This window comes from Bicyclus anynana, chromosome 4 (assembly GCF_947172395.1).
Source record: "Bicyclus anynana chromosome 4, ilBicAnyn1.1, whole genome shotgun sequence".
In the NCBI taxonomy this organism is placed as follows: domain Eukaryota; kingdom Metazoa; phylum Arthropoda; class Insecta; order Lepidoptera; family Nymphalidae; genus Bicyclus; species Bicyclus anynana.
In genome coordinates this window covers 5,107,737-5,125,161 of record NC_069086.1, presented here as the reverse complement: position 1 = coordinate 5,125,161, position 17,425 = coordinate 5,107,737, and the positions used below count along the sequence as shown (strand labels likewise).

General features: G+C 34.9%; 1 protein-coding gene across 1 annotated transcript; it reads left to right on the top strand.

The window, feature by feature from the left end:
• Nucleotides 1-1,863: 1,863 nt before the first annotated feature.
• On the top strand, nucleotides 1,864-17,411 carry LOC112043177 (lysosomal acid phosphatase). The gene is made up of 7 exons (XM_052881187.1): nucleotides 1,864-2,082; nucleotides 9,272-9,437; nucleotides 10,450-10,545; nucleotides 10,924-11,163; nucleotides 11,821-12,121; nucleotides 12,928-13,139; nucleotides 13,659-17,411. The coding sequence occupies exons 1-7, from the start codon at nucleotides 2,051-2,053 to the stop codon at nucleotides 13,809-13,811; spliced, it is 1,200 nt and encodes a 399-aa protein (XP_052737147.1). The 5' UTR covers nucleotides 1,864-2,050; the 3' UTR covers nucleotides 13,812-17,411.
• Nucleotides 17,412-17,425: the final 14 nt, after the last annotated feature.

Here is a 17,425-nt window from a genome sequence, read left to right as displayed (position 1 = left end):
ACTTTCGTTATAGTATAAAAGCTAAATTTTATATATGTTACTTGGGGACTTATAAAAAGATGTTACCTCAATAGCCGGACAGTTTTCGTGGTTTTTACATCTTGCCAGACACATCGAAAGTCCACTATAGGTGCGAGTGCGGGGTAACAACTGTTCAAGTAGGTGCGAGTGAGATAGAGCGCTTAGTCGAGTGCGTTATTTTACTGCGCACCATCCATAGATGATACATTATATATTGAGATAGATACGCAACTCTCATTTCAGTTAAAAAAGTTTTATATCGTGATCACTAGATGGCGCATTCTAATTAGATTTATTGACTACCCATAGATGGCGTTCTCTCTACGAGTAAAATATATATTTTAGTTGTATGACTATTGATGTTTGTTTTCCTTAATTCTTATATATTATTAATGAAAAAAATTTAACATAAACATAATATTTACAAAATCACCTATTTCACTATATAATACTAATGTACCCAAATATTTAAAATTGCCAAATTTTATAAATATATAGAAATAAGGAAAACAAACTGCAATAATCCTTCAAATATTAAAGGATTTTTAATCAAAAAAGAAAAGAAGATTCTTATTATTCAACGATTTATTTATTCTTTTATGATTATGAAAATATCTTAATGCACTTCAGCAGCCTGATAACATTAGTGCACCAACTATGAATATTGAAGTTTATGATTATAAATAACCACTGATAACATCTACACACTGGTCACCTTTAAGAACACGTAAAATTGCTGGCGAGAATTGAAGGTGATGTTGAGGACGATTCTGCCATCGACTAGAGTAGTAGTGATGAAGAAAATGAAAACATCGACGACAATGTTTAAATTAATAAATAAGTTTAATTATCTTTTTTTACTTGTAATTATACTTTTTTATATTTTTATGATATTAAACAAACATTTTTTACTTTATACAACATGGCTATGAACGTAATAAAATTATTTTTTATTAGATATCTTGAAAAATAGTAATCGACTAAACACTCGCGCTCGCACCTATAATGGACTTTCGATGTGTCTGGCAAGATGTAAAAACCACGAAAACTGTCCGGCTATTGAGGTAACATCTTTTTATAAGTCCCCAAGTAACATATATAAAATTTAGCTTTTATACTATAACGAAAGTATAATTATAATTTATTAAAGTTTAGGGGTGTCTGGCAGGGGGTAGCAACTGTCATAAGTGTCCGGCAATGGATGACGAGATTTTTAAAGTTATCCCGAAGGAAATATTAAAAAATTGAGCTTTATACTTTAACGAATTTCAAGTACTATTTTATACACCTTTACTACCTGTTACCTGCCCAGGTAACCACAACCCAAACTTTATAGTCGCTGGTCGTTCTTACCTGTATAGGAGACATCTACAGAGAAACTTTCAACTTTTATAAAATAACGAAGGTCTGGCTGTCGTGGGCTCTTGGGCTATAATATTTTAATTGATATTTTGTTTAAAAAAAATTTCCTTGTGTCACCTGAAGTTCAACAATCAATTAAAAAAGCTAAGTAGTAATATCAAACACGATATCAAAGTAGTAACCAAAGATTTACGATGTCTTAGAAAAATATTGCTATTTGGTTAATTCTTAAACTACTCATACTCATTCTTTAATAAAAAAATAATAAAAATAACCGGCCAAGTGCTTTTTGGGTAAGGCCCAGTGTAGGGTTCTGTAGATTATTTCATATAATTTTCTAACAAAATGTAGCAGATTTAGTTATTTTTTATTCTAGCAGGACCAATTTTCATCTGGTAAGTGGTAACACTAGTCAGTCAAAAGTTCGTCACTCATGTCAAATGTCAAAGATTACACTCGTGTCAAAAGATAACAAACGTCAAAATCTAATTGGAAATCCACAAAACCTTCACATTTGACGTTGTTTGTGCACAAAACATTCGCTTCGCTCTTGCAATATTTGATTCTGTTTAGTGTAAAGATTTTGTTTTCATTACTATCAAACAATTTAATATGTTTAAAGGCCTAATCACAGTATAACACGAAACTTATTACCTAAGCTACGATAATGGAATACGAAAATGATGATACCTGGCGAAGGTATGAAATAAATGTCTTAAAATCTTTCTACATGGTCAAAGAGCTGCCATAATTTATGTACTATTTAAACATTACTAGCGGACGCAAGCGAATGCGTTCGCGTGAAACTCTACCGCTACCCTACTCCCACCCTACACCTACCCTATCGTACCCCTACTCAACCCAACTCTAACCTACCCTTACCCTATCCTACGCCTACTCTAAGGTCCTGCTATATTATCTTTGGTTTTGTATTATTTATAAAATAATATCTACTGGATGCCCGCATTTCTATGTGCAACAGATTTGTTTTTTCCTGGTAACTTAGTTTTCTTTTTTGATCCATTATAAACAAACCCTAGTCAATAATATAAATAAACTAATCCTTATTATAAACTGCAAACTGTCCTTTTTTGTTAAATTTTTTTTTGTTATGTTAAGAATTGCAAAATTTTGTTTTTAATAATTTTATTCTATAACTAAAAATGTACTAAACTAAACTTTCTTATTATTTTATACTTAGAATAGACTAAAAGACTATTGATAAATAAATGGATAAATAAATATTTGGGCAATGCACACTATCTAGACTTAAAGTAAGAGAAGCTTGTGAGAAGTTATGGCTTCTAGAGAAAGAAGTATGTAGAAAGAGCCTTAACCCAGTTGTTACGGATATACCTTTTGTTGCTAGATCATTGTAATTTTTTGTACACAGTTTATTTATGACCCCAAAGGACCTAAAAAAATATTAAATAAATTTTCTTTTGTATGGAAATTGCGGAAAATGGTGTTTGATAAAAGGAACGCTAGTAAAATTCATTACCTTATGCTGATTTGTATTGTGCTTGTATGTACTAGGTATTATTCGAGCGAATGTGATAAATAAAAAGAAAAAAACACCATAACCAAGATAAGTTTTATTTGTAACATACGAGTATAGCATACAGCCGCATATTATTCAGTTATTTGGTGTATGATAAGCTTCAAAATAGCTTTTTGGATGAAGAGTTACAGAACAAATTGGTATTTTTATGACAAAATGCACATCGCAGCTGTTCATTTTTATACTGGATTATTATGACCTATGTTACCATAGCAAGAACTGTCATCATAACCTTATGACAATCGACCAGGCTTTCGGGAAATGCATTCATTGTATGTTTCTAACAAAGAAGTGGAAACACTCCTTCGAAATTTTGATATGGTCGTAATCTCCTCCGTTCATTTTTTATAACTGCCAGACATTAGGACAGCCATATCCAAACAGTGGAAAAGCAAAAAAAATAACCATTTTTCCCATTATTAGAATATAATTGGTACAGTCCAATATTTTGATCAGAGCTCTTCTACATTCATCTTTTCATTATATGTTTTTATCAAAGCTGACTGATCAATATGAATGTATTTTTTCTGTTGCTGTGAAGATTTTTTAATTTATATAGTCAGTTGGACTGTTGCTGCATTGCCACAGTAACTACATTCCATTTGCACACGACACTTTCTTCGGCTCTGGTAGATTTGTACCTTATCCTATCCTGCCACATTCTGTTTTCTGCAAATATTTATTTTTTTCTATTTTGTCGATTGTTCCTGTTTCCTTCAGACCTCAACGTTAGTAACTTCGTCAACTTCGTCGCTCATATCCGAATCTGGCGATGATTTACTGACGTTTATTTCAGCTGAAGCTCTCAATTGTGGCCCAAGTCAATTTTGAAGAGATATTTTCAGCAACAGAATCTTCATCAGTGAATTCAGCGTTACAATTTTTAGGGGGAAAGATAGTTAGGAGTCTGGAATAGATTGTTCTTCATTACGTTTCAGCTCCTCAATAATCTCATTCAAGCTCAACGCTATTTTTTGACACCTAAAACAAATAAATAATAGTAGTTGATATTACTACTGTTTGATATAAGGAACGCCAACTTTCACACAAAAATAACTTCAGTAAATCTAGTGCAATTGCAAAAATTTTTTTACTTACAAATAAAAGAAGATCACTACTTTCATGATTTTACAAAACATATATAAATATACGGATTAAACATTTTTTAACTTACCTTAACAAATCCATAACGAAAAACCACTAAGTTACAACTCGCATAAGTAAATCACGGCACACGATAACACCCTCAAACCACTTCTAATAGCTTCACACAGTTAACAACTAACTGCAAAAGCATAAATATTTTTTTAAAACTACCCACTTTTTTGTTTAGAATTTTATTTCTCACTTGATCTTTTTATCAAACGATAGTAACAAGTGGGTTAAGAAAAATTACAAAATCATCCAAATAGCTGACAGTATGATTGTTGTATATCAATTTTTTTTTTTTTTTTTTTTTTTTTTTTTCTTTTCTTGATATCTGCGATCAGTCGTTAAACTATAAGCAGGTGAGTTCTGTGACTAAGGGACGGTTTCTGACAGGAGAGCCAGAGCTCTGCCATCAACTACTCATCGAGCACGTCAGCTCGCTTCAGGCGCTTGATTCGCTGCGCTACCACCAGTGAGTTAGCGAGGTGATTGGGATGTCGGGTCAGCCTTTCTTTATGTTTTCTACAGTTGTTTTTGATTTCCTCAAAGATAGTTGGCATTTCCAGATATTGGTGGATTTCATCGTTGCGAGTAAACCAAGGGGCATCAGTAATAGTCCTTAATATATTATTTTGGATCCGTTGGATACGCATTGCGTTGGATTTACTGCAGGTGCCCCACAGCTGAATCCCGTAAAGCCAGATAGGTTTCAAGACTGCGCAGTAAATGAGCAATTTGTTGTTAAGTCTCAGTGTAGACTGTCTGCCAAGTAACCAGAGCAGATTTCTAAACCTTGTGTTGAGCTCTTTTCTTTTATTGTCAATATGATATTTCCATGTCAATCGTCGGTCCAGATGGAAGCCCAAGTACCTAACACATGTTGTTGGCGGCAGGTCTTCGTTTCCTAGCTTAACAGGAGGGCAATCCCCTTTTCGAAGTGCAAAGGTGATGTGATGGGATTTTGAAGCACTCGCTACAATTCGCCATTTAGAAAGCCACAGGTGGGTTGCATCAAGTTGATTTTGTAGGATTGAACTAGCACGATTTGCATCTTTATCGCAAGACAGGAAAGCTGCGTCATCAGCATATGTTGCAATGGTGACATCAGGTGATTGTGGTAAGTCACATGTAAATATGTTGTAAAGGACTGGGCCAAGAACTGAGCCTTGGGGTACACCTGCTTTGTAGGTACAGAAACTGGATCTAGCGTCGCGCTGTTTAACTTGGAATATTCTGTTTTTAAGATAAGATGCAAGTAACAGGAACATAGAATGTGGTAGGAGTTTTTTGATTTTTACCAAGAGCCCTTTGTGCCACACTCTATCAAAGGCCTGTTGGACATCCAGAAATGCCGCAGAACAATATTCCTTCTTTTCAAGGCATTGGCGGATTGTGTGGTACACCCTGTGGACTTGTTCGACAGTCGAGTGTTGTTTACGAAAGCCGAACTGGTGAGCAGGAATAGTCTCATTTTCTTTTAGGGCTTCTTCCATTCTCGCTAGGAAAATTATTTCCCAGACCTTTGACAGGACGGGAGTAAGGCTAATGGGGCGATAAGAGCTAACTTCTTCCAGAGGTTTCCCTGGTTTGTGTATCATTGTGATCTGAGACACCTTGCAGATATCAGGAAAGTAGTTTAATTGGAAAATGCGGTTAAAGAGGTTAGCCAGATATACAAGACACTTTTTAGGAAGTTCTTTGAGGACGAGAGGAGTAATCAGGTCAAATCCAGGAGCCTTTTTTGAGTCTAGCGATAAAATCACTTTACTTATCTCTTTAGGAGATGTTGGCTTGAGCGGTAGGCACATTTGGAGATCTTGCTGAAGTATATCCTCAATTTCAGGATCATCCACACCAGGATTAGGCTGGAATACAGTTTCAAGGTATGCCGCGAAAGCCTCTGCTTTTTCAATGTCACGTCGAGCCCAAGTTACGCCAGTTCTGATGGGTGGATAGTGAGGCTGGGGTTGATTAAGATATTTAGTGGCCTTCCATAGCGATCTGTCTCCTCGTCCTGTCGGTGACAGTAATTCCAGATTTTCCTTAATTAGGTTGTTTGATGAATCTCCGAGTATAGCTTTTAGCTCTTTCACGGCGCGATTAAAGTTAGCTTTGTCATCTAGGCGGCGTGAGTTATGCCAATTACGTCTGAGCCGCCTTTTGTCTTCAATTTTTAACTTGATATCTGATGGAAGCAAAATGCCCATCTTTTTAGGGCTTAAATGGGGAGTATTCTTCCATGCTGCAACTTGGATCAAGTTTGTTATGTATATTGTGGCCATGTCAATGTCCTCTTCGCTCTTGAGAGGGACTTTCATGTCAATAGTTTCGGTTATGAAGTCTCGAAATGAGTACCAGTCTGTCTTGTGATTATAGAGATAGTCATTGTTGTCATTAAGAAGTATGGTCGTCCTACTAAGTTCTAAAATTATAGGTGTATGATCAGAGGACCCGTCTAGACTTGACTGAATGTTAGTATAGAGATGAGAAACATTTTTGGTAACAAAGAAGTCTAGAAGATCAGGTATTTTATTAATGTCCGAAGGCCAGTAAGTCGGTTCACCAGTCGATATTGTAAGTAAGTTGTTATTGTCAATACTTTTTTTGAGCTCTCTTCCCCGTGGAAGTGTACAGCGGGAGCCCCAGAAAGCGTGCTTGGCGTTCCAATCGCCTCCAGCTATATAGCGATTCCCCAGTGTTTTAAAGAATTTCGAAAACAAAGTCTCGTCTATCTTGTTAGGGGGTGGGCAGTAGATAGCTGAGAGCGTAATAAAATCTGACTTCTCTTCTAGTTTTATTGTAGTCGCTTGTATATAAGGAGTTCTGTAATGATCAAGTAAGTGGTGCTTTAGATTGTTTCTGATTACTATAGCCGTTCCTCCATGGGATCCACCATCGGGATGGGGTGTTAAGTAGCATTGATATCCTGGTATAACAAATAGGCTCCTGTCATTAACATGGGACTCTGATATGAGGACTACATCTATTTTGTTACAAGCCATAAAGACCAGCAGTTCGTCTTTGCGGCCACTGAGGCCGTTGATGTTCCACGCGGCGATGCGTAGATTAGTCATTTTGTTACTTTGGTCATGAGGGTAGTTATAAGTCCCAGAAGGGTGCTTATTTGTTGAAGTAGGTTATCAATTTTTTCATTTTGTTTGAGTAATAAGTTTTCAATGGAACCAAAGGGCCCATTTGTTGATGGAGATTTATCATTCAGTGGCGATCTACGAGAGTTTGCTGCTTCTGCATATGTCAGAGGTACTTTGTTTGAGGAGCGCGAGTTCTGTGTACCTTCAACAGTCTTTCTGCCATATTTAGCTTCCTGAGTGAGAGTTTCACTTTCCAACCTTGTTTGTGGATGATGCAAGAATTTCCTATTTGGGGCGCTTTTCTTCCGAGTTAGTATCTCCTTGTAAACCTGACATCCTTTGTAGTTCGCAGGATGGTCAAGGAGACATAAGGCGCATTTGGCTGGGGAGTTTCTATCTTTTTTAGCGCATTCAGATGTTTTATGTCCCTCTCCGCATTTCACGCACCGATACGGCCTCATACAATTGTTCTTAGAGTGGCCGTATTGCTGGCATCTATGACATTGAACTACAGATGTCGATTTTCTTGGGGTTTCTATCTTGACTCTCTGGTGAAAAACATATTCTATATTTTTTAACATTTTATTATTTATACTAGGTTCTACATTGACAAAGAAGGTCGATGTTGGTTTTTTGTCTGGGCCATATCTGGCGTTAATTATTTCGCCACGAACTTTATTTCCAGTACATTCAACGGCTTCAATTATTGCAGAGTGGGGTGTTGTGTGGTGCAAGTTTTTAATGACAATTCGGCAACATTTGGTATCTTTCCTACTAAATGTGTGGCCTATCAAGCCATTTTGTCTGATAACGTCAATTATTTTTTTGTACTCTTCGATACTATCTATGACAATTCGAAGGTTGTTTTTGTTGACAATTTTGAGTTTAAAGTGCTCAGCGTTGCTTGTTGACTCTAGTAATTTGGACAGTTCTGTAACATCTTCGACACCGTACAAAATAATGGGAGGGGGTTTATTTGGTGGTTTACCAACATTAGTTGTTACTTCACTCTCATCAGGTGGGTCTACTGGGAGTTCACTGAAGCTGTTATTGGTCTCTACATTAGGTGATGTTGGGGGTGTATTAACCCGTTTACGTTTGGATCCTCTTGAACTAGGAATTTTTTGCCAACTAGGGGGATTTATCTGGTTGTTTGCAGGCTTCTGGGTATCCATCTGGCAATCAGTTACAGTTCCAGAGTTTCTGTTTCGACTTGCATCAACTTCTTGTTCTGAGTTGTTGTATTTTGTGGGTGATGATCTCTGTTGTATATCAATAAAAGTATTTCACAACACCACTGAATGCATCAATAATGATGATGCATTCACCACTGAATGAAGAATAATGTCTTAGTTTTCAATTTATTAAAATAAATATCAAATCAATTGACAAAGTGTCCTTTTACCTACTTTTTGATATATTTTGAACAAATTTTAACTCCAAAAATGAATGACTTTCCTTACTAACTTTCAACCCCTATTTCACCCACTTCTTTTTTTATTTTAGAGTCAAAGAGTATCCTATATTTTGCTCCAAGGTCCCATTTACGATCATAGCAAAATTCATCTAGATCGGTTCAGCCGTTTAGCTGTGAAAAGGTAACAGACAGACAGACAGAGTTACTTTCGCATTTATAATATTAGTATAGATTTAAATAACTTTATTGCAACAAACATATATAATTATAAACATACAAAATCTTATAACTAAGGATAAAATGCATTGAAAGAGGCATTCTTATCACTAATTGTGCTCTATACTTATTCACAAAAAAACAGTGAAATTGTAATATGACATTTTTGCTATATGAGTCAGTTGATAAAAAAGTTAACAACAAAAATAAAATTATAAAATTATTGATTCTTATAGACTTATGGATTTAAAAGAAAACTTGGACTTTTTATTATTGTGAGAACTCAATTAATCTCGGCTCACACTCATCAACGAGGGGTGGTCGTTCGATCCCCACCCGTTGGTCTATTGTTGTACCCACTCCTGATCCTGACAGTCTTTTCCAACTAGTTGTAGAAGAATTAGAAGATATGGCAAATATTTTTACTAAAAAAGAAATGATTGTGTCTAAAAGGTCAAACTCACCGAAGGCAGTGACATCGTGTTACACAATACCAAAGAGGTCTACAACCACAGCTGTGGTGGTGCTGGGGCTCGCTGTACTGAGCTGCCTCCTGGGCTACTGTGTGCTGAGTGAAACTCTGCCCTATGAATCCAAAACCTTGAGGCTTGTTATTATTGTAAGTAAACTATTATAGACTACAGGCCTGTGGCAAAAAATTATGGGGCATTTGAACCACCAGGAAACCTGAGTACAGGTGAGCATAATTCAAAATCAGATTATTACCATTGTTAGATCCATGAAAAATAATAAAAAAACATGTAGTGCCATACAAAAGTACTGCCACAATTTTTTTTTTTAAATTGAAGTTTTTGATTTTTCATGAACTTTCTCAATAATGTGTCTCAATTTTGTGTGGTACTATATTATTGTTTTTCTGTTATTTTTCATGGATCTATCAGTGGTATGTATTCTGTACAAAAATATATGACCTAAATGTGTCCCCTCAACTTGTGCCTTTAGAATTCTCACCTGCACTCAGTTGGACAGAAGTTAAGAGAATGTTATTATTTTATGGTGGTCCAAATGACCCATGAATTTTTGCCACGAGACTGTAGTGTATTAGTGTATTTCACAATCTTTCTATAATGTAGCAATGATTGTTAATCATCATCATCAATGTCAATCTATTTGAATGGCCCACTCCAGGCAACCTATGTAGGAGAGGATATTTAGTGCTTAAACCCACCACACTGCTCCAATGTGCTGTTGATCTTTATCAGCAGAGCCAAGAGATGATTTGGAAGTTAGATATGCCAAATCATCTCTTGGTCTTACTGCAGGTCAGTTGGTGAGTAGACCGGAGGGAGACCCTGTGGCAATCACTATTACTTTTTATGATTATTATGATGAAAGTTTTTCTCTCTACCACGCGATAGACCCGGCACCTGCACGGTGAATCCATGGAATGCTAAGATATTCTCACAGCTACAATTTTGGTAGCTAAAAATAACCAAATATCAAAGCAATAATTATTGTAGCCTTCGGTAATGTACTTGAAAACTAGTTGCATGTGCTAGTTGATAAGACAAACTTAAGAAATATTCATTAACCATTAATACTTCCAAATCAGCTCCCAAGTTAATTTGACTTAAGAGTTAAATTTTTGACCGTGATTTCTTGTGTTGCAGTTCTTCCGCCATGGGGCGCGCACACCAATGTCCTCTTACAAGAGTGATCCATTCAAAAACTATCAGTGGCCTGATGGACTCGGTAGTCTTACTAATGTACGTATTTGCTCTACAGATGTAAATAGTGTGAAACAATATAAAATTAACATAATCCCCAGTTTCATCTGCCCCCATTTTCGGGGGCTTATGAGGATAAAATATAGCCTATGTTATTTTATGTTATGCTGATAATATCGATTTCAATTGGTGAAAGAATTTTTCAAACAGGTCCAGTAGTTTCAGAGCCTATTCAGTTCCAACAACCAAACACAATTAAATCTTTCCTCTTAATAATATGACTATAAGTATAGACTATAGATGAATAATAAAATCTGAAAATAATTCTTTAATATCAATTTCCAATTTTATTAGATTCAAATTACTTTTATCTTGATATTTGGGCCAGTGGCCAATAATAATCTTTTATGTCCACAGGCAGGAAAGATGCAAATGTACGAATTGGGCAAGAAATATCGCAGTTACTACGCAAATTTCATACCAGAGGAGTATTTTGATAAGGACACATATGTCCGCAGCAGTGATGCTTCTAGATGTATGATGAGTGCTTACACATTCCTCGCCGGGCTGTATCCACCTTCAGAGAGACAGATGTGGCATCCAGAGATACCCTGGCAGCCTATACCAGTGCATTCTTTGCCAAGAGAATTGGATAATGTAAGTTTTCCTTTGTTTTATTCTAATATTGCAATATGGGCATCAAATTCAAGAGCTTTTTGTGAGGATTCTAAAATGATATATCATGGCCATTTAAAAAAAATAAACTACAATTAGAAAAACGTTATTTATTAGTCGTCTATAAAAAATACGCGAGGCGGATGACTATAAGTGCGAGCAGATTTGTGTAGTGAAGTTATAAAATAGACTAAAATAAATATTATATTGATTATAAAAATCGTGAAAAAAGTGCGAGTCGGATTCGCCCACCGAGCGTTCAGTAGATTTTTTTGAATATTTGCTTAACCTCGGTTGGACGTATAAATCGTACTTTGTAATAATCGTAATAAATAAATCCGAAATTAATCATCTATCGTAACTAAAAAGTGTGAAATAAATAAATTAATTAAACAAATAAAAAAACCCGACTGCATAAAGTATAAAAAAACTGAAAAGAAAAAAAAACACAGTCCAGAAGTGTAGAAAGCAATTAGAAAACAGTCGGGTAGATTTTCTTCTACATTATTTAATAGGTTCTGACTGTTGCCATTCAAATTTAAAATTAATTTAGTAATTAATTCAGTTAAAAACTTGATGAAAGTTTACAGTTTTGATCTGGTCTGGGTAAATAATGCTAAGGAATTTTGATTATTTCAGATAGTTGCTGCAACAAAACCGTGTAACCTCTCCAAAGCTATGTACAATGAACTGTTGGCGGAGAAGAATGCTGATCCCAAATTTGCGGAGCTTTTCGACTATTTGAGCAAACACACGAACCAAAGTATGCGCAGTGTTCTACAAGTGGATTACCTCTACAGCACACTAGCATCACAGCAAGAGGCTGGCTTGAAGCTGCCCGAGTGGACAAAGAATGTGTTTCCTCACAAAATGCGAACCCCATTCATGTTGAGCTTAGCTCTCCTCTCTTATAATGAGACTATACAGAAGTTTCATACAGGTGATTTAGTCGTATATCTTAATCCTTATATATAATTGTCATCACGAAATCAAAAGATTAAATTTGGCAGGGAGGTAGTATTCATAGGTATACATGTATATTATATATAGGCGTCCGCTAGATCGCTTCCCGCCTGTACGCTTAGATCGCTGAGCGATCTTTACGCTTTTTGAACTACTGATACGGTACAGATTTTAAAGCGGTATCCAAAGTTTTGGTTTAGGAATTTTACGCAGACCCCGTATTATTTTGATCTGCCTATTTTCTGCTGTGTCATCTCAATGCCCTTTAACTTTTCTGGGTCCTTTTAGTATTTAATGGTATAGATTATAATAGCAGTTTACCTCAATAAATCAAGTAAAATTGCATTTAATTGTATAGATTATAATATAATTTTTCTCATACTAGATCAAATAAAACTGCCTTTAATAATATAGATTATAATATCATTTTACCCTTAATAGATCAAATAAAGCTGTAATTAATGATATCGATTATAATATCGATTTTTCATTAATAGATCAAATAAAGCTGCATTTAATGGTATAGATTGTAAAAGGGGCAGGTTATTAAGAAACATACCCACAAGTCTCTGAGCTAACGGGCCTTTTAATCACTATTTTATTTAATTATGCAAAACAATTTTATACTAATCGAGTTGTTACATTACTTCACAAGTTTTAGATTATAGTAGAATTTTCCCTCAAAAGATCAAATAAAACTGCATTTAATGGTATAGATTGTAATATCGTTTAAATAAAGCTGTAATTAATGATATAGATTATAACATCGTTTTCCCTTAACAGGTCCGCTGCTCGGTCAAATAAAGCAGCATTTACAGGACAGTGTGACTAACGTGAACATTGACCGCTCGCTGTACATCTACTCGGGACACGACGTCAACGTGGTGTCGCTGTGGCGCGCGCTGGGCTTCGCCGAATTGCTGGAGCCGGAGTACGGCGCCAGTGTGGTCATCGAGCTGCACGAGGAGGTTGAGCAGGAGAGCTTCTTTGTTAGAGTAAGTATGAGCCTTAGCAGTCCATGGATTCACCGTGCGGGTGCCGGGTCCATTGCGTGGCAGAGAGAAAAACTCCGAGCTGAGTCTTGGACTTGTGACCGGTGGTAGTAGGGTTAAGGAATTATAAAAATTGTAATTCTCTGCTCGTGTTGTTCTCCCTGCCTAGACAAATTTGGTAAGATCCTATTAAAGCAGCTTTGGATACACCTTTTTTAATATAAAAATTGCTGCATGTTCTAGAGAGGCCAAGGTCTTTAAGCAAGTTATAGACAGATTTTTCTGGTAATCCTCTCTGACCTACTATGGCGTACGTAGTAAAAAACTAACCATATTTTTAGTTAGTTTATAATATTTATTTACTTTATTGTGGTCCTTTGGAATGTCCTTAATTCTTTTTAGGGTTCCGTATCCAAAGGGTAAAACGGGAATTACTAAGATTCTGTTGCCTGTCCGTCTGTCAGATGTAATTATTGAAAACCATTTTCTATTTATAATCAATGATTTTTTGTTTTTTGACAGCTTTTTTACAGAAACAACACCAAAGTGGAAGTACCTATGGAACTGAAGTTGCCTTTCTGTGACGATCCATGCACGTACAGCAAATTTGAAGAGCACCTCAACACTCTCATACCAAATGACTGGGAAACTGAATGCCAAAATATTAACAAGTGAATATTTTAAGACGATTATTTGATATTTCTTCTTGATATTAACTGATAAAAGATCAGTCAATGACGTGTAAACGTTTTACTGAACTTTTTATGAAAATAAAGTTTGTTTTGTGAAATATGCATTTTGATCATTGACTCACTAATCATGTGGAAAAATTCACTTTTGAACTGTCCAGATGTACTGGACAGTTTTAATTCAATATTAGAGCTATTTTAAAACAAGAAATCTTCAAATAACTTTAATTTCACCCCAAGTGTTTTGGGTGTTAAGTACCTTTAGTTTGGAAAATTTTTTGCTAATTGTGAGTCTATAAGTTTACTTTTATATAACAAATCAACTTTACTTTGTCGTGTATTTTAACGGACGCTTCGTGAAATAACTTAGACGTAAAAATTAAATTTCGCCGTTCACCAACTTTAAATAATATTTAGTGAAAAAACTAGTCAAACTATATAACTCATTCCTCGCTCGCGCAGAACATGCTTGGGGTCTGAGGAGGTGTGTGAGGTGAGGTGATGAGGTTGTAGACATATAGCATACCCATACTTTGTGACTTGGGGGGGGGGGGGAGATGATTTTGACATTTACTACAGTCGGTCACCAAGGTGGAAGGGAGGTAAAAAGTAGAGAATTCTTTCTACTTAGGGTCACTTCGTAGTTAGTATGGATATGTTCCCTACAATGAATACGCCTCCCGCCCGCTCCTCTGTCACTCCCCTCTGTCGTCAAGAGCCTCCCGCCCGGTCCTATGTCGTCAAGCACCTCCCGCCCGCTCCTCTGTCTCACCCCTCTGTCGTCATACCCTGCACCTGTACCGCGCGGGACTTGGCTATGTTGTTTGCGTACAGTTTGACTTTCTTTAATCTTTCAAGCTCAAATTAACTAGAGTTTCACTTCATTCACTTCGAATTGATGCACAAATACTTATTGGGAAAATAACCCTTGCTTAACTAAATTTTCTTTATCAATATATGGTGTCATGATGGTACTTAAATATTTGCTATACGTAATTATTAAATAACTTGGTTATTAAATTGACAGTCAGTGATGGTCAGACCTGCTTTCAGAGTTTATAAAATGTCACATCATTTTATAAAATCTGAAAGTTTAGTAAATATTTTGCAAATTAAATATATTTTGAAACATTCCACAGTTTTCATGTTTTATGTTAAAATAGATGTAGTCGGATTCTTTGGGTACTAACTAAATGTAAACAAACCAAACCACGTGACTCGAACTTTCATTAAAACTGAAAAATTCAATACGCGCACTCATAGAAAATAACAATTTTCCTTATTGGATAGAAGCAGGCGTTACTTTGCGGAAGTTCATCATTATTATATAATGATTTATTTATTTTGCTATCATCCGCGAAAAGCCGACGAACCCAAAACGACAACGTCACCCAGGTCCGACTCTACAACGTGCAATTGCACGTTGTAGGGTCAACATCTCCTGAGGATGCTCCGGTTTCGGGGTGAAACGTACGTAGAGAGTATTTTGTCGAACCTGGGTGACGTTGTCGTTTGGGTTCGTCGCTTTTTCGGGGATGATAGCAATATAAATAAATCATTATATAACAATTTTCCTGTCTTGCATAAGAAATAACTATTTTTTTTTTAAAGTATTACCTTAAAAATAATTTTATGGTTTATTTACATTTAGTTAAATTTATGCTAAATAGTCACATTGTTATGTTACCTACAATAAGCTTTAATGTCGAAATATTTGTAACACTTATATAAACCAAATACCACTTAAATATTTCACTTTAATGTGTGTAAACATTGTGCCATTTAATACAGTTATAGTTATATATGATGTAATTATAATATCTCGAATATTATATTAAGCATGGATAACCAGATTACTATTTACTCTAAAAATTGCTGTTATTATTTTAAAAGATCAATTATTTTACGTGTTTTTATTGATGTTTAAAATACTTTAGCTATCTTATGAATAGGCAAGTAATTTTTGTTAATATTATAATAATAAAAGATCCGTATTAGAAACGTCCTTCATCCATCTGTTTATTGGATGAAAAGTATTTTATAAGTACGTTAAAAAATATATTGCGAGTTTATTGGCTAAAAATTTTCTGGCCAAACTATAATTAATTATTGTTAAAAATAGTTTGGCCAGTTTTTTTAGGCAACCTATTCGCAATATATTTTTAATGTACTAAATTTGATATTTAAAACACTTTTTTTCATCCAAACAGATGGGTGAAGGTCGTTTTTAATACAAATCTTTTAGAAGTTCTTTAATTTGTTATGTTTTGTGTTTTTTCCTTGTCAAAACCGCTTGAAAATATTAACGGACAGAAAATAACTTGACAAATCAGTTTACTTTATTGTTTTCTGCTGCCCAGCTAAGTGTTAAGTGAGACAGAGATTCGGTTTCTACTCTCTTGGATATGTAATTTTTTTCTATTTCTAATGGTTACTGCACACTTAACATAGGAAATGGGCATATGCTGCAACCTTTGACTTTTATCATCCTTATTTAAACTATGACACGTTTTTGATGACATATTTTTCTGTAAATTTTTAAAACTTTATTGAGTAAAGTATGATAAATGTATTTTGTGATCTTTTAAAAATAGGAATCAACTGTTGAAATTTCCCCTATATTTACGGATGTTAACATGTAAGTGTGTGTGTATGAAATAATTATAAATGTCTACAATACGTACTAAATAACAAGTAAAACATAACTCTTATATTATCTAGACTGATTTTAAGTATCAAATTATCTTTTTTGACGATATTTGTATTACATATTGAGTTTTTTTAGTTTTTACTATTTTTAATGTAGGTAGGTATGAGTATAAATGTTTAAACAAATATAATATTGATTCAAAACACATTGTGTTGTGGCAAGGTTGAAGTATATTTTTTTTTCACAGAATTTCAAGTATTTTCATTATTATAGGTACATTTTATTTTATATATTATCTAACGACAAAATGTAGGTATATGTTAGATTACTAAAATTTATGAAATATGAGTAGATAAATTTATGTGATGTCGTTATTACATATATGTTCACGGGCTAACAAGAAACTGGCGGGCCACTGTTATCAGGTAACTTGACCAGGCGCCTTAGCCAAGAGGCACGTCGATTCTCTTTCTACAAACGTTAACAAAACATTTTGTTAGTTTTCGAAGCGTTGGAATGACAGATGCTATCGACAAATTGATCACGTGACCTGTCGATAGTGAATATCATTCCCATATTATTTAATTTTAGAAGCGTTAGCGTTTATAGAAAAAGAATCGACGTGCCTGATGGCTACAGGCCTTGGGTAGTTGAGGGTAGTTTCAGGAATTTTTATTTTCTCATAATGGAATTCCTAGTATTGGGAATTTTTATTTAAATCATTTATTGATATGCAAAGGAAAAATTATTGAGTTTTTTTCTTTATTTATAATGATATTTAAAAAAAAATATTAGTGAAATGTATGTCATACGGTCCGGTCCACCAGTTCACGACGCCTCCTGTAGGCCTGGTATAAGAAAAAGCCTGAATAGATAAATGTGTAAATGTTTTGTATTGTGGTTATATAAAATTAAATATTTTATGTGGTTCTTTTATAGTATTTTTTTTC